Genomic DNA, 24,421 nt, shown 5'->3' with positions numbered 1-24,421 from the left:
TGGTTTGAAGAGTCCAAATTCAATTAAAATAAAAATTACTTCCAAAATGTAATGTGCCTTCTGCTAAGTCCTTCACGTCAGTAGCGTAGCAAATTTTTGTTAGGTTAATATATTGCACAGTATGTGCTTTTGCTTGACTCTACTGTGGAACATTCCCTTCAGCCAAGGCCTATTTCTTCAGCCTTAATGGAGAATTAGATCTTATTTAACTCTTTTCATGGGCAAATTGCCAGCATCCTTGTGCTACACTGTAAAGCCTCATTCCTGCGAACTCTTAAAAGTCAATGGGACTATTCATGCAAGCAAGGGATTGCAGGATCAAGCTCTTATCCTGTGACTTATGCCAATATTTGGCTGCTTTTCTCTGTAAAAGATGAATTAATATTTCTATCTCTGTGCTGTATTTTTATTCAGAGAATTCTAATTAGTACAAAGGAGGCCTAGCTCAGTGAGCCAAGGAAATGTATTTGTCTTCTCTTATATGCACTATGCCAAATTGTGACAACAATGCCACAGTCATTTTGTGTGAGTTGTATCAGGCACAACCCTAAAAAACTGTGCCTCAGTCAGACTTAAGTGTCTCCGAGAGGAGCAGCTTTGTCGTATATGGTTTGGGTCGTGTGACACTACACACAGAAGGAGCCTCAATTTACAGAATCTCACTATCTATAACAGATGCTACAGATTTGCTCTGTGTAAAGCACAGGTTCTGTTGTGCAAGAGGATGGGAAGACTAGAGTGTTTAATTTGATGCTGCTCCCTTTTCACAAGGAAGGATCAGGATTGAGCAATTCCCTTCCTGCTCTCGCTATTTAAAGGCTTGCAGTGAGGGGACACCCGGGGAGATATAGTCACCATGTATAGTGGGCACCAGTCAGAGAGGTTAACTCCATTGCAAAGGCCATGTTATCTTTGCCAGTGGCTCTTTGTGGGACTTACTGGCTTCAGCAGTGCTGTGCTGCCAAACCCCACTGCTTCTGGTACCTATCTCCAATGACTCATCCTTTTCTAATATCAAATCTAAACATTTCAGCTTGATTTACAAGAAGATGCTTCTTATCCTAGCGCCAAGGGATGTGGTAAAAATTGTACATCATTTCATCATTTTTTCCTCTTATAGCCACTTTTCTTCTTATCACGGCTTGCATAAACACCCTCCCCTCCCCTTCGTTTTCCTAGACTAAACAAAGATGATGGTTTCAGCCTCTCCTCATGGGTCAGGGTTGTGATTTTTTAAAACCGCCTCATTCCTGCTGTGCTATTCTGGGTTGTCTGCAATTAAGAAGTGCTGGCCACAGCCAAACGCAGTTCTGCAGTTGAAGCCTCTGGGGTGCTATGCAGAGCCAGGATATCAACTTCTTGTGTTTTACATTCCTCACTGCTGGTAATACACTGTAGCAGCATTGCGTGGTTGACTTACATGTAGTAAATGGTCCACGTTAACCCTTAGTTCCTTCTACAGAACAGCTCCTTAGTCAGTTATTTTCCTTTGTGATTACATTCATCTGATCCTTCATAAACATAATACTTACAGTTATTTCAATTCAGTCTTACTGATTTAGGAGTTGTTTTTTTTTTTCCTCTGATGTATTAAGATAATTTTTTTAATTATAAACATTCTCCACAGTGTTTGCAATCCCTCTAGTTCGGTGTTTTCCACAAGTTTTATAGGTACTATTATTTCATGAGCCAAGTTGCTCATGGAAATGTTGATTAATATTAGGAACTTAGAACCACTGGAACATCCTCTGGTTTGACAGTGTGCAATGAGAGCTGCTCCTTCAGCTCAGTGTGCAGTCACCCTTTAGTAATTCTGCCCAGAGCCATGACTACAACCCTTCATCTGAGCAATAATCACAAGTGAATAACACTTTAGAAGTGACACGAAATGCTCTTTTCCTTGTCAGTCTTGATTGTAATGTGTTTCCTGTGGCTGAGAACAACAGAGTATCTTAGAGGTGCATTGCTTTCAAGCCATTGGCTAGATACCACTGACAGGAGCTAGATTTTCTTTAAAAAAGCATGTTTTCCTGGCACTCATTTGTCTCCAGATAGCCATGATATTTGGTTTGTTTTATTGTTAAAAAATGTTATGTTGTTTTATTGTTATTGTCAAACTAATTCCTAAGAAAAGAAGGAGTTACTATGAACAAGGGCACTATGCTGTGCCCTTGTTGCCAAGAGGGCCAATGGAATCCTGGGCTGCATAGGGAAGAGTGTGGCCAGTAGGTCGAGGGAGGTCATTCTCCCCCTCTACTCTGCACTGGTGAGGCCACAACTGGAATACTGTGTCCAGTTCTGGGCTCCCCAGTTCAAGAGAGACAGGGAACTACTGGAGAGAGTCCAACGTAGGGCAACTAAGATGATTAAGGGATGAGAGCACCTCCCTTATGAGGAAAGGCTCAAAGAGCTGGGGCTCTTTAGCCTGGAGAAGAGAAGGCTGAGGGGAGACCTTACCTATGTTTACAAGTACCTAAAGGGCGGGTTGAAGGATGATGGAGCTGGACTCTTTTCAGTGGTTTCCAGTGATAGGACAAGGGGCAACGGGCACAAGCTGGAACATAGGAAGTTCCATTCAAATATGAGGAAAAACTTCTTTACGGTGAGGGTGACAGAGCCCTGGAACAGGCTGCCCAGGGAGGTTGTGGAGTCCCCTTCTTTGGAGATTTTCAAGACACGCCGTGATGCAGTCCTGAGTAATGTGCTATAGGAAATCCTGCTTTAGCAGGGGAGTTGGACTAGATGATCTCTAGAGGTCCCTTCCAACTCTGACAATTCTGTGTTTCCGTGAAATTTGTCAGTGGACTGGTACTTATGAGGGCATCCACTGGGGCATTCATCTCTACCCCATCTCATCTCTCCAAAGTTGCGTCTTTACTCTTGTGTCTAGTACCAGCTAAGAGCTACAGTTACTTACATGCTTATATAATGGATAGTTTTTAATTCATATATTTATGTTACATTGGAAGGATGGAAAAGAATCATAGTGTTTGCTTTCATCCCTCAGTGGCAGATGGGACACAGAATTCCCTTCCTGTTTTCAAGTAACTAGAATTATCCGGATGCTTCTTAGCATGGAGCAGGAGACCACAGAGACTTCCGGTGCCTCAGGGGTTCAGACCTCCATAGGTCTGTTTTTCTAAAATAAAGGCAAAAGAGGATTACTTATGTTGTTCCATGTACATGGATGAATGTGGCATAGCTGCGTACATATATAATTCCCTGGGTATGTAAACATTTCAACAAAGTATTTTGGAAAGGCTCCTCATTCAGTACAGAAGGTATGGTTAAAAGCAAAGAGAAAGACTGTATCCCAGAATAGAAAATAGCATATGCATTTTCTATACATATAGATTAAATGATTCCATAATTCACTTATGATATCATATTAAACACCAGTCAGAAGTACATGAATATTGAAGTACTTTCTACCCAAATCTGACTCTGATATTATAAATATTTTATTAATTTTCTTATCTTCTCTTCCAGATTCCAATAACTGTGAAAAGGAGCATTTTGAAATGGATATGAAAAGCAATCAGAATGTCAGGTAACAGAGTCTTTTCTTATACCAAAGCACTGGCCATGATATTTTATGCATGTATTTAGAAAATTTGTCATACTTAATGATAACGGAGAAATTAAAAAGAATGCAAGATTCCTTATAGATAATTATTCTGAAAGTTGTAAAGTATTCTCTTAAACTTGAAAACAACAATTTTAAAGAAGTGATGAGTTCATGTATTTCTGTTATTCTGTGTGATTTTCCATAATGAATAAATATTTCAGGCTTACCTCACTTGAACAATTCGAAACTGTTTAGCCCCAATTAAACCTAAAAAATATAATGGGAACAGGATTAACATTATTTCAACAATTTTATAAAATTTTGTTTTCAGTTACTGCTGTGATAATATTTTAAAGTTGATGATGTGCTGTGTTCCTACTTGAAGCCAGCCGCACTGAAAAGTATCAAGCATGACTTAAATTGGAATGGGCAGGTGCTTGGATGGGTGTATGCTTCACTGGGTAAAAAAATGGCTGGATGGTGGCTGCACGCAGAGTGGTGGTGAATGGAGTTAAATCCCGTTGGTGGCTGGTCACAAGTGGTGTTCCCCAGGGCTTAGTACTGGGGCTGGTTCTGTTTAATATCTTTATCAATGATCTGGATGAGGAGATTGAGTGCGCACCCTCAGTAAGTTTGCAGATGACACCAAGTTGGGCGGCAGCGTTGATCTGCTTGAGGGTAGGAAGGCTCTACAGAGGGATCTGGACAGGTTGGATTGATGGGCCGAGGCCAATGGTATGAGGTTCAACAAGGCAAGTACTGGGTCCTGCACTTGGGTCACAACAACCCCATGCAGCGCTACAGGCTTGGGGAAGAATGGCTGGAAAGCTGCCTGGTGGAAAAGAACCTGGGGGTGTTGATTGACAGCTGGCTGAATATGAACCAGTAGCATGCCTGGGTGGCCAAGAAGACCAAAGCATCCTGGCTTGTATGAGAAATAGTGTGGCCAGCGGGACAAGGGAAGTGATTGTCCCCCAGTACTACTCAGCACTGGTGAGGCCACACCTTGAGTTCTGTGTTCAGTTTTGGGTCCCTCACTACAGGAAAGACACAAAGGTGCTGGAGCATGTCTGAAGAAGGGCAATGAAGCTGATGAAGGGTCTAGAGCACAAGTCTTATAAGAAGTGGCTGAGGGAACTGGGGTTGTTTAACCTGGAGAAAAGGAAGCTGAAGGGAGACCTTATCACTCTCTACAACTACCTGAAAGGAGGTTGTAGAGAGGTGGTCTCTTCTCCCAAGTAACAGGTGATAGGACAAGAAGAAATGGCCTTATGTTGCACCAGGGCATGTTTAGATTGGATATTAGGAAAAATTTCTTCACTGAAAGAAACATCAGAAAAGGCTGCCTAGGGAAGTGGTTGAGTCACTGTCCCTGGAGGTATTGAAAAGATGTGTAGGTGTAGTGCTGAGGGACATGGTTTAGTGGTAACTTGGCAGTGCTAGGTTAACATTTGAACTTGATCTTAAAGGTCTCTTACCTTTATGATTCTACCAAAAGGTCTCTTACGAAAATGATTCTATGATTCTGTGATTCTATGAATAATTAAAACAAAAATATATGGAGCAGGGCAAAGTTTTAGCACAGAAATTAGTAATGCATTTACATATATGATTAATTTAAAGTGATTGCATTCACATTTCTTAAAGAGTTGGCATGTGAAAAAACATTTCAGCATTTAGCCCAGCGGAGTCACAGTTACAAAGGAAAAGGAACACAAAGAATATTGTGTGAAAAAATGTTGAAACTTGGTAAGGAGGAGAATTTTGTGGAATATGACTGAATTTAACCATGTGTCATTTTGATTGTAGAGCTGACCCTAAGGAGCAGAAGATTCCCTATGTGAGACTGGAACGTCTAAAAATATGTACATCTAAAGCAGGGGACCTCCCGGTATTTAAGCTCCAGCCACAGGACAGTGAGCAGGAGGGCAATTTCCTCTTGATAATTGAATCTGGGACCCAGTCTTCAAGTATGTCTATCAAAGTGAGTGGTATTTCCTTGAGGCTTTATCTGCTTTCTCCTCTTTTTCCCACTGGCTTGTACCCACAGTTTCTGAAAGTTATTATACACTGAACAGGTCAGTTGATTTGTTTTGCCCTGGGACACTTCTGTGATGGGTTGAAGTAGTAGAGATGCAGCTTTTAGTTTTCTGTATAGCTTCCTGATACTTCCATTTCTGAGAAGTCTGTCTCTGGGATTGGATAGCTGTAGTGTTTTTGTATTCTAGCAAACAACCTGGCTCATCTGTCTAGTTACAAATATAGGATAAATAGCTTAAGACTCACCTGAATGCATATTTGAGAGAAAGGAACCGGTTCCAGAAATCAGAGTGTAATAGATTGTTAAAAGCTTTGTATTCTATTACTTTGTTGGAACCTTGACTGTGAACTTCTTTCCACAGAGAGCTGTGAGTTGTTTACAGTAAAAATTGCAAATAAGACTGTAAAGTGTCCTGTTTCTATCATCTGTGATATGAAATCTGTACAGCTCTCTCACAATGCTGTTACATTATGGTATGTGGAGGAAATGACCAAGGTGACCTGTGGCAGATGTTGAGCTGAGCATGAGCCTGCTGAACTCTCTCCAGTAGAGTTTACTGCAGAGAAACCATTTTCTCTGCAGATAACCACTGCTGTTATATGCTTATATGTGAAAATGATGATTGTGTGATCACAGATTTTTCTTCCTTCAAGATAAATAAAGATGGTCCACCTGAAGGACCGAAATCCAAAGAGGAGAACTCAAAGGACAGAAAATTTCTCATATCCCAGGCTACAGAACAGACACAATCTCCTCTTGTAGATACTGCATTTGTTGATCAGAAGCTCAGCAATGGCATCTCCATCATGAAAAAATCTCCAGTTACTCAGGAAGTCAATCCAATTGAAAATGAGGATTTCTGTGCTGTGTGTCTTAATGGAGGAGAACTGTTGTGCTGTGATCACTGCCCCAAGGTCTTCCATCTCTCCTGCCATGTTCCAGCCCTGCTCAGCTTTCCAGTGTGAGTATGTATGACACTTCACTAATGTGCTCAGTTTCTACTCACTGCCTTGAGGCAGAATATATCCTCAGGGCTGTATGTGTCAACCTTGCACAAAGGCAAGGACTGTATCTCCTACCTGCCTTTTTTTGTTACTTTTCTCACAGAGGGAAGAATTGTCTTACACACTAGGAACTAGGTGAATTATTAACGAGAACTGTTTCCAGCCATGTATGCCCTTTCTGCAGTTAGCTGGCCAGTACAACAAAGGAGGTGGTAGACCTGAGCTTTAAAAACATTCTCAGGACTTACCAGAGAAAAATAAAATCCTAACTCTCATGTAACATCTGTGGTGTAGACATTATCTCTTCTCTGCAAGAACAGTGACTAGCACAAGGAAAGGGAAATCAGTGAGTTCCTATTCAGTTTTCTAGCCAGTTTTATGGGAAATCTAGGATTTTGGTGGCTTTTGTAGAAATGTTTAGGACATCGGTTTTTCTAAGACATACATTCCCTAGCAACTTGTCACAAATTAATTACATGCAACAAAAAGCCAGAATTAGGTACACGTCTACATACCAAACTTTAAAAGTGAGGCTGAATAACATTCATTACTGGTGGTGTATAATTCTGAATTCTGTTACAAATGATACCAGGTGGGACCAGAGGCTACTTCATTTGTGCCAAGCCCCAATAACTGTCTCAGCTGAGAAAAATACATTGTGAGATAGTAGTTTGGAGATTCTGGTTTGTTCCTTCTGTTCAAAAAGCAGGCATTTCCATATCTTGGCTTTTCACTCTTTTCTCTAATAGCTAAGTAATTATTAAACCTCTAATTTTAAAACAAAGTGTAAACCAATTTTTCCTTTTAAAATAAACTTCCTAGGCAAAGTTAAATATTAATGAAGTAAATTAATTCCCTTTGTTGAAGTTCTGTAGTTCTGTTCTAGTAGTTAGTTGAATTCTGTAGTTAGTTGAATTCATAGTTCTGTAATATACCTTCATCTATAGTTATTCAGGCCCTGATGTTACAGAATGCTAGTTAAGGATGAGACTTGTTTCCAAATACAGTGATTCCTGGGGTTTGTTATTTGACAAGGTGGATATCAAACTTTGACACAAGTTTTGGGCTCTTGTTTTGCAGGGGAGAATGGGTGTGCACGCTTTGCCGTAATCCAGTGAAGCCGGAGGTAGAATATGATTGTGAAAACACACGCTACAACCACAGCTGTAATGCACAATATGGCCTCGATGAATATGACCAGAAGGTGCAAATAACTATATATTGTAGTATTTAGAAAAGGACATATGATCTCAGCATGCAGCTTTGCCTCTTCATTGGAAAGATGACTGTTTTGACTTGGTTGCTACTCAAATGTTTCAGAGAGTAGTAAATACAACAAAAGCATTGTTGGTATTCAGTCATATCAGTCTCTTCTATCTAGACGTTGCTGTTCAATTTTAAAATGAATGACATGTTATAGAAAGATGAGGAAGGCAGATCTGGAATTCCTTTCTCCTTTGAACAGGGAAGTTGCACTCAGCAGCAGAGCAAGCTTCCCTGAGTCAACTTTGCCTGGTTTTCTGCCACTGAATCTTTTTCCTTTAAGACTTGTCACCTTCTCAGACATCTGCTTAGGCCAATTGCAATGACATTTTTGTGATGTAGACACTTTTTCAGCTTCAGTCATACTGAAATCATCACACAGTCTTCATATATATCATTAATCACCTTGAAGATGACATTTAGGCACTGTTAACTCAGCCTAGATGAAAGCTTATCTCTTTACATCCCCATTATCAGTTCCTATACCAAATCTCCCATGAAAATTGCCTTTTCTTAGAGCCCACTTGGTACTTGGAAGCCACAAGTTCCAAATAAATGTCATGTTTGTGTTGGTGACAGCTGTACAGGGAGGCTAAGTCCACACAGCTGAGTGCTGATGCTGAGCTGGCCCTGCAAAAATGAAGCCTGGAGTAAGGCACTGATCTAATCTGGGCACCATACATAAAGATAACAGCAATGATTCTTAGAGCATTGGGACCCCTTGGCAAGGCATATGACCATAGCCACAGCACTGCTTAAATTCATCCACTCTGCTTCCAGACCTGAGCTACTCTGTCCATAAAGAGGTGGACATAACTTCTTGACTTTGATGTGATCCCTCTTTCTGTTGGATTGGGTAAAACTGGCCAGAAATAGTTGGGATTGGGGTCTTGATTAGTGAGGATCTACTTAGAAAATGGAGTTGATTAGAAATTCCATTGCTTGTGAGCAAACATGGCTTATAATGTCATTATAGTGATTTTTTTTTGCATCAGTGAAAAAAACGAAGACTAGTATAAGTATTTTACAAGTTGATGATGATTAAACAGAACTGTTTTCATACAGTACTAGCAACTACATAACTTACTTCCATTTGTATGAATGGATATGAAGACTGTGGAACATTTTCCATTTAGCTGTTTCCACGCTGTTGCTGCTGTTCTTTTAGTTAAGAGCCAAGGAATAGATCTGGAGTGCAGAAAGGAAATTGTGATAGCTATGAATTCCCAAGAGTTTCCAAGAAAGACACATGCATACAAAAATTTTTACATAATGTTTCTTTTCATGCATTTCTTGACTACACTCACTTTCAAACTATAAAAATGTTATGAGGCAAAATGTCCCCCAAGTGCCATTTTGCATCAGAAATGCACAGACTACATGAAAACTCCTCTTGTTGTTAGTATGATTGATTAACTATGGGCAAGAATGAAAGTGACTTGTTTTGAATTAAAATGCATTTCAAATTTGGCTTCTACAGAAGTGTGAAAAGCTGGTGCTTTCCCTGTTCTGCAGTAGTATGAGCCTCCCATTCCATGAACCTGTCAGCCCCCTGGTAAGTACTGCATACACATGGGTCAGAGGGAATCCAAAGAATACTCTGGCACACCTCATGAGTTTCTCCTTCGTCTTCTTTAAAGATATACATTAGCTTTTTTTCCTGAACACTATTGCTTCCTAGGGAAGGGTAGGTATTTCCCTCTTGCAAGTGCTTTGAAGGTGCCAGGTCAGAGGCAGGTAAATGCTGGCCAATGTTCTCAGGCCCGGTTTGAGTGCCAATTTAAAATGCTGGTAGGATACAAAAGGTATATGAGGAGTTAAGTTAGTTGGAGTTAAGAAAGTTGACTTGCTGCATACGTGGAGAATGTTGCGCTGCCATAAGAGAGGTCTGCTTTACAAATAACCCCAGACTCCCTCTTTTCTGGTGTTTTGCACAAAGGTGGTAAAGTGACTGTGTCCACAGGAAGTTGTGGAGGCTTCATCCATGTACCCAACATTTGCAATATTAACTGGCTATTTTAAGGAAGATGTAGATTCACGCTATTGTAACATTAGAATACAATGTGAAACAAGTTGGAGGAGGAAAATGAGAGGAGAAAAAAAAGGTTTTATATATAGGAATAGTCCAAATAGCATTATAAAAAACATTCCACCTAATAAGCCTTGCAATGGACTTATGGAACACATTACCTAATAAGTAGGTTGTGACCCAGAAAGATTTAAGGAGTGGGATATCCTGCTAGCCAGTGCCCATTGAAAAAGACTTTTGTTGAACTTTATAAAGAGTGCTTAGTAGCATATGTTTAGTCACTCTTGGCAGACTACTTCCCACAGTATCCGCAGCCAGTATCTCAGCACATTATTTTTATAACTGCTTGGGGGAAATGTTAGCTAATTGTCCATATTAGATATATTACTGATTAAAGTTGAATGACAACATTTCTATCTGCAGATAAATGTTAGAAAGTGAAAATAGCAGAGTATTCACTGAAGTGTGCTATTTTCAAGATCAATCTTGCAAGCAAGTATGTTTTTAATCAAACCAAAAAGCACCCAGGAAGATGATGTGCAAGTGCAGGCACCAGAAGACTAGAGCTCTTTTCCTTGATGCAAGGAGTCCTCTGCAATGACTTCTGTCCAAACTTGGACAGAAGTCACTGGAGAGGAAATGTTTTCATTTAAAAGATTACATACCTGTGTTTTATTCTTATTGCAGGCTCGCCATTATTATCAGATCATCAAAAGGCCAATGGATTTGTCAGTCATACGAAAAAAGCTGCAAAAAAAGGATAAGTCCCACTATTCTGCACCTGAGGAACTTGTGACTGACGTGCGTCTCATGTTTTGGAACTGTGCAAAGTTCAATTATGTAGGTTTCTAATATGCATGGGTTGCGGGGGGGGATACAAGCCAGAGGGTTACTCTTTGAAGCTGTCACATTGGTGTAACTGTTGGTGCCACTGACATCAGATACGGGATTGGGATAAGCAGAAGTTTTAATCATTTCTACTCTTTGGAAATTATATGTCTTTTTTTTTAATGACAGAAATGGAACTATATATGGATCTGAGAACCTGAGACACATATGGCTCTAAAATTAAAGAGGGACATCTTAGCAGACAACTTTTTGTATTGATGCTGAGTTTGGTGTGAGAAGCCAGTCATAACCAGGAAAACAAAGAGCTAGGGAAAATTCAGGTGCACAGAAATTCCTAAACAATAATGACTGCTATTCTTTCAAGTTCACTGCACATCTCTTTTTCTTAGAGGTGCAGAAACGTGTTCCGTAATAGCAGCATCTGTTTTTTATTTACATTGTAAATGCAGAGGACTAATGGGCTGTAGAAAATGTGCAGGAGACTAATGGAGGTGTAGCAGACAGATCCAAGGTGAGACATTAAGGCAGAGCAGTCATTTGGTTTTGATCCTTGATGTTACCTGTGTGTGATAACACTGAATGGTTATTTATTCTCTTGCAGCCAGATTCGGAGGTTGCTGAGGCTGGACGATGCCTAGATGTATTCTTTGAGAGCAAACTGAAGGAGATTTATCCAGATAGGCATTTTCCTTCCGTGCAGCAAGAAGACTCTGATTCTGAAGAAGTGGAGAGTCAGAATAGCAAAATACTGCCCCAGGATTTTCAGTGGCCGTCATATGGACAGGAATGCATTCAGCCTAAAAGGAGACGGCGCCATACTGTAAGATTGCAAAAGCAAAAGCATTTGGTTGCTAAGTGGCCACCCTGCTAATTCTGTTTACAGCTCCTGATGGGAAGTTTTGACAGGGCTGTGTGGGAAAACTGTCAAGCTTCTATCACACAGATGTGATCAGTTCTGCAATTTCATGTCAAGATCCTCTGAGTGGAATAAAGTGTCAGTTGTATATAAATATATGAGCATGAACAAATGAAGTCTCTCGGGTCACACGGTTATCTTCCTAGTAGAAAACTCTGCCAAGATTTTTAAAAAGACTGAACCCTCTAGCTATTCACTGTTTTTTTCCTTTGTACACAGGAAAGTGAAAAAACTAAAAGAAAGATGTTTCAGCTAGCTAACAGCCTTCCTCAGGTATGACCTCCTCAAGACATGAGATTTGCTATGAGGAATCCAGTAGCATAACTGACAGAGTTAAGGTGTATGGGAGGAAAGCAAAGCACTCAGGCTGTTTATTTAAACTCTCCTAATCTGCTGACCATATGCCTTATTTCTAGATGTTGTGGATAGATAACAAAGTGTTTGAATCTGTCAATATTCAATCTGTTAAATCATATATATGTTTTGCAGTGTTTACACTGAAGTACTAATGTTTTGATGATAGGTAATGATGATTAATAATAAAAGTAACATGTTAATAACATCTAATACTGCAGTACCATTTTATAATCTGTTCAACATGACATCTCTATTTTATAGAGCACAGGTAACCATGTAATAATCTTACAACCTCAGTGTGAATGTTGGCAGTGCTTTGTGATAAATGCAACGTGTAGTCATAAAAGTCCTATTCCCGTTGTCTTATTCAATGATTTTTCTGGAAGCTTGACTGCTCAAGGCCTATGTGATACAGTTTAATGTGATTATCTGATTAGTTGTTTCTTTTGAAGCTGAGCATTTTCATTAAATCATGAAAGAACAAGTGCTAATAGTGCTAATACTAGGGCTCTTTGTGAGCTGTTTCTGAGTACATACTGGATGTTCTATTTGTAAGGAATGATTGTTTTGGTATCTAATTCATGCTCGGTAAACTAGTGTGGAATTTCTTGGGTCTCAAAGGCAGCATTTTTATACAATGCAAGCCAGTTGTTTTTCTTTAAAGTAGATATTGGAATTCAGTAAATTAACTATGAAGCAAATTGCATGGTTATAGAAGTGCCTATAGAATAATGTCATATATTCCTGGGGTTTTTTTTTGGTTATTTCTTGTAGTTGTGATTGCCAACAGTGCTAGAAAATGATGATAATGTGTATGTAGAAGCTCAAACAGAATGAAAGAATGTCTAAGATTTTTTTTTCTTTTTTTTTGCTAAATTCCACAATGTATTGGCAGAACACCGCCAAGAGTCAGAAGAGCAATTTTAGAGTTCGCTTAAACAAAGGGTATCATGTAATTGTAAAGCCTGAAGGGTGGGATAGGTAACAAGACATGACACCTGATCAGAGAGTGATGGTTTGCAAGCTGCTTCCCACCTCTTCCAGAAGCAGGTGAGCAAGTTCTTTGTGGGGCCAATGCTTTCTTCATGTGTGAGAGGCATCTTCATCCTTAGAGCCCTGCCTAGCAGCATAAAGATGGGCTGTGGTCTGGCTCTGAGAGAAAAGGGTTGTTGCAGATCTCAAACACAGTTAAAGTTAATTTTAATTAGGTTCCTGTAAATAAAGATGGTATTTTCAGCATAGTTTATATGGCCTATTTTGTCTGGTAACCATGTATGCTATTTTAGATAAGACTTTAAAGCAAAGATTTATATATGAAGTAATAAGATGTGAATGTTTTATTCTACTGTCTATGTGACTTACTGTTTGCCATTAACTTGATAGTGAGTTAATGTTTTCTTTTCTTTGAAGAAATGAAAATCTGGATATTATAAGCTGACTGAAAAACTGTGACATGAAGGGACAGCCTTTATATTTTCTATATGTGAATTCCTGTGTGTTTGCTTTCTGTCAAACTCCTATTTTCAAAACAGTGTCTTGGCACAGGGAAATGTGTGCAGGTTTGCTACTGAATTAATCACCCTTATCTGTGCTACAGGTATCACCTTTTCTCAGTTTTAATTCCTCCACCAAAGACCTATATTTTACCATTAATAGCACAAAAATATGCTGTAGAGTCTTCATCTAAGGGCAAAGGTAGAAAAGGGGAGAAAGTATTGACAACTTCACCTTTTCATGGAAGAGCAGAGTCAACAAGAGCCTGCTTCTATTTCTTAAAGGCTGTGAGTTTGTTACCTGTACCATTAGTTTTGCAGAACACCCGTTTTAATAAAATTTATCCAGGGTATCTTATACCTTTATTAAAAATAGAAGTGTACCAGTTCATCATCATATACAGACACCCTTTGGATGTGTGCTGGCAAGGACTCTATAGCTTGAGCACTCTTAAGACTAACTTTGTTTTTGATTGCTTCACTAAGACATAGTAACAGTTAAAATAAATACTCGTAAACTTCATGTCACATTGGTAAGCAGAAAAAAACCTGAACTCATAAGTAAGACTTCACATACTTTCAAACACAAATCTGTGGGTCAGCAACTTCACAATACATTGCAAGTTTTAAGAACAACATTATCCATCTCAGACATTGCCTTAAAACTGCTGGGTTGTGATGTTCCTGCTGCTGGACACCAGGGCCTATGAATTCTTGGGGCATTTGTTCTGAAGTCCAATTGCACACTGGTAATGGCACTGACAGGCATGAAAGGAAGGGTCTCTCTTCTAAAATCTTAACAGCCCACATGGCCCAAATGAGAATTGATAGATCACGTAGTTACTTTTTCTTCTATCACACAGCCTGTTTCACAAACCAGAATTTGTAGGAAAGGAAGCAGGGGAGAATCCCTGAAGTTTTCCACTGGAAATAAGTATAGCAGAAACAAATGCTAGGAAAACTGTGGAAACCCCAGTGAATGTGGTAGGCTTCTGCAAATGCAACCAAGGGCAGAATTTTTCATTTTTTCTTTAGTAATGGGTTACAAGTAGAACGGGAAAATCCTCTTTGTGCTTAAGCAGTTTGAAAAGAGATTAATTAGCCTTCAGTAATAGGTCTGTTGAAGAAGAAATGACAGCTACAAATTTGACTTTCATTCCCCTACAGACATTTTCAAAGACATTATTCTTCCAGTATCCTTACAGCAGAATGACGTTAGAGTTAAGACAAACAGGTGTTGAATGATTCAGATTACTGAATGACTGCATGTTTATATGTGTAACGTGCTTTGCTGAACAATAAAATATGTGAAATGTATTTTTGCACGTCAATCTGAAATTTTTGCTCTGAATACATCTGTGTTCAATTACTATATGGATTATATAATATCATTTAGCACATTTTAGCTAAGTCGTTGATAACTACTGATGGTAAAGCAGAATGGTTACAAAAGCAGCTATGCTAACACAGGAGATCAGCTTTCTATTTGTGCTGGAATTTTCAATACCAAGTAGATATTTTGCTTTTTCATTTCTCAATTAGCGTAAGTTAGGGAGAACTAAACATGCTGTGAATAAGTAACAAAAAATGTTTGTAGTTTCAATGTAAGCATATATTTAAGTGCGAAGGAACATATCACTTACTAGTGAGATGAAAAAATTATTGTTGTGTATTTTATCAGAAGGAATCAGAAAAGATATTCTAAAATTGAAAATGCTAGAAATTGAAAAATTATGGAATAATTTACAAAAAAAGAACAAAAATACTGTATTGGCAAAAAGTCTAGCAGACCCTGCAAGTGTTTTTCTATCATTGTTTGTTCCTCTCAGTTTGGTTTATGGGAGTATAAAACTATCAGCAGCAACTTTCTGACCTGGAGGCCTACTGGCTTGAGGGGTAAGGAATTGTTATTTCAGGGTTACGGCTGTGCTGCTCTTCAGATATAATTAAGAGACAATTTGTAGATAGAGATAACTTTTTTTTTTTTTATTGTACAAACAGGAAAATGTAGAACTTCTGGGCATGCAATTCTTTCAAGTGTGAAATACAGGCAATAGACTTCAAAGCTAAACACCAGATGAGTTTCTCTGACTTGAATTAGATATGAGCAACATAATCTGAGGGAAAATAAAGATAGGCAGTAATTGTGGGATAAGGAGGATGCACATCTTTTGAAGCTGTCTTTGTAGATCAGGAGCAAGAAGTGAGGTGCAGTGACTGTTTTCTGAGAAATGTTTAACCTGCTCTCTGTTCCTGTCATTTAGTAGATGTTTATGAAAGTCCATTTTAGTGAGCAGTTATATGTGTTTTCATGACAGCATTTAGTAGGTGGGTAGCATTTAGTCTACTAAGTAGACTTTCACAGAAGTTTATATTAGGGTATGAAACAGTAGGAACATAGTATTTGGATGGCTTTGTTGTCAAAAGTGTTTACTGTGTTGGGAATACTTACTGTGGAAATGAGAAATTGCACCGTTAAAAGTTGTTGTCAAATATCTAGCTCCACTTGCTCCATTTTCATTCCAAGTGTCTGAAAAGAGGTTCTTGAAAGATACTTTTCAGATAACTTCTTCCTGCATAGGATGCAATTTGTAACAGATTTCCTGTAAATTCTGTCTCACAGTATATTTTCACTGTAGAAAAGCCCTTTTTAGGTTAAGGAGATAAGTCATGCAAATGTTTTTCCCAGAGCCAGTAGGGTAATGTCTGAAGGTTGGGGAGTATTTTACTGCTTTTGGAGAGTGTTTGAGATGGTTCCCAGTTTTCTGGAAGTAGCAACATTGATTTATGGTTATGCTGTAGATGTTAGTTTGTAAGTTACTATTCTTGATCTTGATTATAGCGCCTAGGACAATTACATCAGTACAGAAGTGTTCCAGAGGCAGTCTGTTACTGAGGCAATGCTTATTAAATTTGTTGTGAAAGTCAGTGACGGAATCCAGGTTTCTGGTACAGATGAAAGAGATGTCAGTTATTTTAGGCATAACGTAAATGCGATGTTCCTAGATCGTCTGTGCTGAGATGATGTATCTGTCCTTTATTCTGATATTCTTCCCTTACCTGATGCACCTGATTGCTTGCCACACTAGAATAACTTTTTGACAGTGTTTCTCGCTAGCAGTCATGAGTTCACTTTAGATGGAGAAAAATAAATATCTATTTTTATACGCTGACATCTGGGCAGGAAATGAAACATACTTGAATAGTTTTCCTTGTTTGCTTATTAGCCTGCTCTTGCTTCTGATGAAGTTAGTAAGAGCAGGAATGGTTCTTACATCTCTTTAAGTTCAGTACTTGCTCAATATTCCATGATATCCTGCTCTAAGAAAATGTGTTGGTACTATTGCATTTTTTTGCAGTAGACGTCCTAGAGTTTCTTGATGTAGTGCAGGTATAGGACAAGCAGAGAAGTCATGAGACACCTTATGGGAAATTTACAGTGAAAACATTGTAAAATATTCAAACCAGAGCTAGCTGGTTGCCAGGTGTTGTGCTGACTGCCTGCACTGGGCTGAACTTCTCTCCCGGCTGAATGAACGAGCCCAGAGCCCCAGTAGTGTTTCAGATGTTGAATTATCCTTATAGAAACTCGTAGAACTTAATCTGCTTTTATATTGGACTCAGCAAATGTCAGCGTAGAGTGATCACGAAAAAGCAGCAGAACAGTGCTGTCTTTAGACACTGAAATAAAACAGATAAGCTGTGTTGTAGTAGGAAAGTTAGGGTATTGGAGTGGTGGGATATTTTATGTAGTCATTTCTGGATAACACGGTAATTTATAAGTTAGTGTGTTGATTCTATAAAAAATCACATTTTTGCTATTTACTACACTTTTAATGTTTCTTGCAACAGCATTAAAACAGACCTAAATGTGAGTCAAAGAAACACTTCATGCACATGCCTATGCCATATTGTGTCAGCTGTGGTGCGTAGTGCAACGCTTCTAAATTTACAGATCACTGGGCCAAGCTAAGCAGTTCTCTCCTGCCGCTGAACAGCAGATGGAAAACACCCTTAATCTCTAATAATGAAAATATTAATAGAATAGGATAATAGCTCTATAACTAGCAGACTATGCAAAAGTGTTCTGTAAATCACAGAAATTAAACAAAAATCTTGTAGGATATTTTATTCTATGGTATAAATAAAGAAACAATATAGAGCTTAAATAAAGTGAAAATCAATTCAAAATTCATCCTTACATCCTACCCAAACTCTGTGCTGCATCTTACACATAATTTTAAATACCTCAGACATCTGCAGTGCAGTGTATTAACAAAACAGGTGGGCTTCAGTTTATGAGAAAAAACATTAAAAAATTCAGTGCTTTAGGCAAGCACCGGACACTCCTCTCTTTCTTTTTCCCTGTGGTCTCTGAGGGCTTTAGAAACATTGGTAAACTGGCTTTCATCCGTCTTTGTGATGTACCTATAAATATTTCCCATTTATAACTGTGAAAAACAGCATGATAAGCTAATGGAGCAAGTGAGCGGCAGAAATGGAAATTGAATATAGCCCTTGAACCCGATAGCAGGATTATCGTCTAGCAGTGTTAAATGAAAGTATTGTGAGATGTTTCAGATTTGGGATGCACAGCTAAAACCATTCATTATGGAGGAGGGGATTTGGCTCTGGCAGTGTGCTGCAAACAGTGCTTGAGGTTAGCATCTCCAGTCCTGGAGCGGTGCTGACAAATCACACAGACCTTTTCTTACCTACAGGGAAGTTTTATCCAGTGAAGGGGAAGGGGGCAATGCTCGACCCATTGCTGCAAACCTACAGCATGGGAGCGGTTGCAGTGGCCTGGGCAATGCGAATACCATAATAGTAATCTCTGGCTGAGTGAGGTTATCTCAGGGATATTACAAACAGGAAGGATTTTCTCCAGAGGATGAACCTCATGAAGGTTTCTCAGAAATAATATTCCATACCATTCGAGAAAAATGAAAGGTTTTATTTTTGGTCTTTTAAATACCATGAAAATCTCTGCAGGGCCAGCGCTATTGGTTGGAATGAGTCTGCTGGACAAGGAAATCACAGCAACAATCTTTTGAGGTGACAGTCTCACTGCTTGGTCGTAACTCTTGCATCATGTTCAAAGCTCTTCCCAGACTGCTGGAGCTGTGCTGCGCTGTGTCGTGTTGCATTATGCCAGGCTGAGGCCTGTGCCATGGGGCCAGTAATCCCTGAGAGCGGGAGAGAGGCGGAAGCCTGCTGTGGACACGCGATGGAGAGGTGGGAGCACCCTTGAGACACTCAGTCCCTGAGCTGGGAAAAGTGTTGCTCCAGCACGCCCTTCATCTGCTATCTAGATACTCATAAAGCAGAAGGATATTTAATGGAAGGAGAATATATAATTTCCCTCCTTTCTGTGGTCCTAATTAGGAAATACTGTAAGTATCTGAAGATATTTATAGCCATAGAACTCAGCCTTCTACTCCTCTGGCTAGGGAAGGGAAGGTACCTGCAGAATTAGATTTTGCATTTATTGGATTTTACTGTTTCCAAATAATGCATGTTCACTTTACAAATAAATTTACCTTGGTTGCCTCACTTCTTCCCAACTGTCAGTCCTATAATGCCCTTCTCATTTTGAATTAAGCTCTCCTGCATTATTAATTCAGCAGTTTGTAATTAAATGATTAGCTAATCAAATTGTTCCCTCCAGAGTATCTGTGTAAATGCATTGAAAACTGATTGATTTAACTGAGGTCATTCAGAGATAGTTTAGCCTTCAAACTCACCGTTGTGAAGGATGAGAAACAAAGAGGAATAGATCTCAGGAGGAAAAGGCTCTCTGACCTGGGGGCAGGAGAACAGTGTCTTTTAACCTTGTACATGTTTTCTTGCAGTTCCTGTGGAAAAAAACCAGAATTGTCCCGGAACTAGAGATGCAAAATTACATGGACTTTTGTGTTCATATCACTTTACCTGTCAAAACTGCAGTTCAGATTTTAAAATGCGGCATTGTAATTAGCTGCTTTCTCCTTTGGTTTACACTGACTGATCATATGGGAACAAAACAAGAATTCCTTTAAGGGAATTAAAGTTGAGTAAGCACAGAAGGACGATACTATGGGGGTGGCATCGCAGCATTGTTATTGCTGGTTTTGTCAGAGAAGTTAAGTTCTATGTACAACTTTCCCCACTGATTTGAACAAAACTGCTTCTGCAGCTCTTATGAAAAGATAAAATGCTCACACCATTGTAAAGGGGTGGGAGGAGATGAAGTTAAGTTTTTTATTTTTCCCTCAGTTAGCTTTTGCAGCTGAATGGGTGTTTTCTCAGCTCCCTTAACAGCATTTAGGTACTGGTCACTTCCAGAGGTGGTGGCGCAGCCTCCACTTGTCGGTAAACTTTAACAACGCAGCAAAGCTCAGGTATTCCCAATATTCCCTTTAGACCAAATGACACAGTGAGGCAACCTGCTCCTCCCTGGTAATGGGAGTCACCACCCTGTGGTAAAGCAATGCAGAGATTCAGCTCGCTGCTAGGCTGACTGTAGGGCAGCAAGCAGTTGGTACTTCTAAAACAAGGCAGTTGGCTCCCTCTGCTGATTTGCAGCACGATTTTAGTTGTTTTAAGCAACGAGCACTCTCCTTTAGGTCCTGGAGGTTCTAGTATCATTGTGCCTACTGGTTTTGATGTGGTTTCTTTCCCTGTGGAGTACTAACAAAGCTGTATGTTCCCCTTTAGCTTAAAATCTGTACAGACCTTTACAAACATTAATATATGTATTTATAACCAAGAATCAAACTGTAATGTGGCAGCTGAGTATAAGCATTTTAGGTAAGATTGCCATAAAACCATAATTACACCCATCTGTTTCCCTTAAGTATCCAGTAGAAAACAGTTAGAGCTTATATATCTCTTGATAGCTCTCTCTGAATCAGGTATTATGGGGAAAGAGGGAAATTAATTTCCTCCTTTATTTTATTTGGAGAAAAAGATAGTGCTTAAATTCAAATATATAAGAAAACCAAGCTGAAAGTGTTTGTCAAAGGAGTTTTATTTGTGTATGGACAGTGTCAAAACAGCAGAGTTTTCCAAAAGTCTCTCTTAACCCTTATGCACCAATTATGGAAAGACAGAACAGCCACATTTCTAATAAAGCTTTGGCCATATAAATAGATATTAACAGTAAACAAACACGTACTATTTCTTAGAAATGCATATAGTTGCATCAAAGCTGTTGGATATAAAAAGAGCTTTGTAAATTCTGAATTCTGATGGAGAAGATAAGTGAATAAGCCTTAATGTTATGGCCTGGCTGCTATGTGGTTATTTGACCAGATTCTCACCTGGGGTAAATTGGAGAGGGCTGTGGATGGTCCTTGCCTCTGCCTCTTGTCACTGCCTCTGAAATCGATACTTTTCTATAGCCAAAAAAGGAACTGATTTGAGACGCTATAAAAAAAGAAAAAAAAAAGACTAAGAGAACTTGTCTGCGTGTGGAGTTTCTACCACTTACTGGCAACCATTTAAGGGACATTGGTGTTAGCATATTTGATATTGCACACTTTTAAAAAGGGTCGCCTACAAGAATTCAGCAGTCTGGGTGCAACCAAGTTACCTAAACCTAAGCTCCTTGCGCCTTTTGAATTGTCCTCATGTACTGTATCACATGGAAGTTACTGTGGAGTCTCAGTGATTTTTGGGCTCATTTGGAGGTGCTTGAGAGTTTCCACCACCAAATGAAAATGACACACTCTGTCTTTCCTGTAGATACCTACGTGAATCTTCCATGTGTGATGTACCTACACCTTTCTCATTGCTCAGATCGCTGAGATTGGCTGACTGAGCACTCCAGCTGTCAGAGGGTTGAACACCGTGACCAGGCGGTATTGTCTCTTTGTAGGGGATCTGAGCTTGCAGCAGCTGCAGCTTCCCAGAAAGGATCACGTTAAACTTGCAATTCTACCTGCAGTTGCCACTGTCGTGCGGTGCGTGCAGGTGATAGTCGCCTCCCGGCTGGCACTCCACAGGCTGCTGCGGGGTACATGGTACCAGTAGATGGAGCTCAAGGATCCCAGTCACTAAAAAGATGGTAAAATTAATGTCTAAGGTACAGGCCAAGATTTTGCTGGTTTTGCATGCTGCTGATATTTGCCCTTTGCGATGACATTTTTTTTTCCACCTGAATGAACCTGCATTGAGAAATTAATACAAGTGGAGCACTTTACAAGATTTGAGATGTCAGGTTGTCTAAAAAAATTAGATAAGCATTTACTGCTGTGTGCCTCTGTCCAAATAATGCTTCCTGAATCCCACCCACTGTCAGTGACACTGCAGCTCTTAATGTCACATTGTCACTGTCATGGCAATTAGTTAAAGGTACTGGCGCTTGATAAGCTGATTATGCCCTGTACTGTGAAGCAGGTAAAAATTTCTGTGCACCTGTATATGGGCTCATACTAAAACCATGCTAATGTATGATAAAAAACATCGTCTTACATCTCTGGTGTTGCTATTGATGGTGAGGGGGAGAGTGGGCAGGTGGCTGCTTCCCCTTTATGTACTATGTATTTAATGCCATATTTGTTCAGACAAAAATAACTTTCTGCAGGCCCTAAGGAAAGAAGCAGGTATACATACACACATCACAGGATAAATATTTAGATAAATAGCAAGGATATCTAAAGCCATATCTAAAGCTTTCCCATGGACTTTCTGTTAGTACGCACTTATGCTGGATTCTGTTCAAAGCACAGCTAAGTAGCACAGAGGAGTGAGAACTTTCTAAAATTCCCCTCTCAGACAAAGAAGTTCAGATGTCAAATGTCAAGCGTAATGTGACCTCAGGGGTTTCAACCTAGTCTCTAACAGGCATTTCTCACCCTTGAAAAAACATCTGGCTTTTGAAACAATGCCTCCTTTCAAGAACTTGGGCTTAATATTATGTCATGAAGGTCAAGATTGTCTTGTACTGACTGAGAGGAGCACAGCAGCTTTCACAGTGGTCCCTTTCTTCTATGTGGATCTTACTTGTACTTAACATTTTGAACTAAAAAATGAAATGTAGTATGAGAAAGTATCATTTTCTGTGTGAGGCTTTGATGTGTTTTGTCTTTTAGCCTCACTATTGTTGTTGCATTGTTGTAATACCAAATGCTTATTCTTTTATTAACTGATGCCCTTTATTTGACAGGACTATTTACTTTTGTTGGTCTTAAGTTTCCTGGCAAGGTACACAGACAATTTCAGCTTGAACCTTCCAGTGGAAGGAACACAGGGACAATTCAATGTGTCTTCTATGCACAGGCTACCAGTGGAATAAATAAACAATGGACCTGTACAAGACTGAACAAGCCAGGTCAGCTCAACCCAGACACAATGAAGGTAAATTACAGCACAGGCAGTCTGGGAGCAGCCACCAGAAGGGCTGGAAAAGGTTATATTAAAACCTCTCAGATCTGAATAGCAGGATTACTTCTGATTATAAAAACAATCTGCACATTGTATGTGTGCAATTACTTCAGAAGAGCAATCCTTCTCTAATTGACCCAAAAAGGCAGTTAGCCAGTCAGACAGCTGGCTGGGGAGAATGGGGCAAAAAAACCCCTCAAAACAGCCCTGCATCAGGTTAGATAAGATTAGATTAGATTAGATTACATTACATATTTTTGTAATTTTTTTTTGTAATTTTTGTATTTGGCAACTCTGAATTGGAACATGAATCTGCAATGTAGGTATCTTAGAGGAGTCTGAGTTGTTCTTGATTCACAAGCCACAGTGGCCAAACAAGCAGTTTTTCTTCTGTAGCTGGCATGTTATGTATGATCTCTTCTACTCGAAGTGGCCTTTTTCAGACGTACCTAAGTCACTCACTGTCGCCTCAGGCTCCACTTGCTGTGATGTATTTTTTTCTCAGACTGAAACTGAAGTAATCTGGAAAGGATGCCTGAAAGGATAAGAGAGAGACACAGCTTAAGTAAAAGGGCTCTCCCCACACTCTTAGGGATAGCAATATTGAGAAATTTAAATATACTTTTTATTCCTTCCACCCTCTCGCTTCTTTCCCTCTCGCTTCTTTCCCTCTCGCTTCTTTCCCTCTCGCTTCTTTCCCTCTCGCTTCTTTCCCTCTCGCTTCTTTCCCTCTCTCTTTCATGTTTTTTTTGTCTGGAAGGCCTTGTTTTTTATTAAATAAGCCTTTGAGAAAGTTCTCTCAGCGTTGGTACTCCTGGTCACAGCTAGCAGCGTTAAGAACGGAATTGGAGGTGCTGTGCCCAAGTTAAAACAAGATTGTAACTGGGGACTCCACCCCAAGACTCGCTCTGTGCATGGGAAAACTTAACTCCTCTGACGAAAGGATATCACAAGTGTTCAAATTTTAGTGGGAATGCCATGACATTGTACCCAAAACAGGGAGAACCCCAGTTTGTCCCTAAATTGTGACAGGAGTCAATTTCACTTGCTTTCAGGTTATTCCAGGGCTGACAAATACGTACCCATGTCTTTATATCTAGGAAATTAATAATCTTTCTTCAGTGAAAAATTGTGACAACTACACTACCATACAAGGAATGAATACATACATACACTATGACATAGTGGCTATCACAGAAACGTGGTGGGATGCCTCACATGACTGGAGTGCCACAATCGAAGGCTACAAGCTCTTCAGGAGGGATAGACAGGAAAGGAGAGGTGGCGGAGTGGCTGTGTATGTTAGTGAATGCTATGAGAGCTCAGAAATTAAGTATAGTGATAACAGGGTCGAGAGTGTTTGGATTAGGATAAGGGCAAATAAAGGTGATATTGCTGTGGGAGTCTGCTATAGACCTCCCAACCAAAGCAGTGAGGTGAATGAAGCCTTCTATAAGCAACTGGGAGAAATATCACAGTCGTTTGCCATTGTTCTTGTGGGGGACTTTAACCTCCCTGATATCTGCTGGGAATAC

The 24,421-nt window shown here is 39.6% G+C and overlaps 1 protein-coding gene across 1 annotated transcript in view; it reads left to right on the top strand.

Annotated features, from left to right (window-relative positions):
- The window catches only part of TRIM66 (tripartite motif containing 66), a 51,672-nt gene extending 39,723 nt beyond the window's left edge, over positions 1-11,949 (top strand). Inside the window, exons 13-20 of the mRNA XM_074149120.1 lie at positions 3,490-3,550; positions 5,378-5,552; positions 6,263-6,570; positions 7,694-7,817; positions 9,357-9,431; positions 10,593-10,745; positions 11,356-11,574; positions 11,890-11,949. Of these exons, the coding sequence (XP_074005221.1) occupies positions 3,490-3,550; positions 5,378-5,552; positions 6,263-6,570; positions 7,694-7,817; positions 9,357-9,431; positions 10,593-10,745; positions 11,356-11,574; positions 11,890-11,949 (1,175 nt within the window). The remainder of the gene's footprint in view (positions 1-3,489; positions 3,551-5,377; positions 5,553-6,262; positions 6,571-7,693; positions 7,818-9,356; positions 9,432-10,592; positions 10,746-11,355; positions 11,575-11,889) is intronic.
- Positions 11,950-24,421: the final 12,472 nt, after the last annotated feature.

This window comes from Numenius arquata, chromosome 6, assembly GCF_964106895.1.
Source record: "Numenius arquata chromosome 6, bNumArq3.hap1.1, whole genome shotgun sequence".
Taxonomy (NCBI): domain Eukaryota; kingdom Metazoa; phylum Chordata; class Aves; order Charadriiformes; family Scolopacidae; genus Numenius; species Numenius arquata.
The sequence above is the reverse complement of the archived record's forward strand: the minus strand, read 5'-3'. Positions and strand labels throughout refer to the sequence as shown.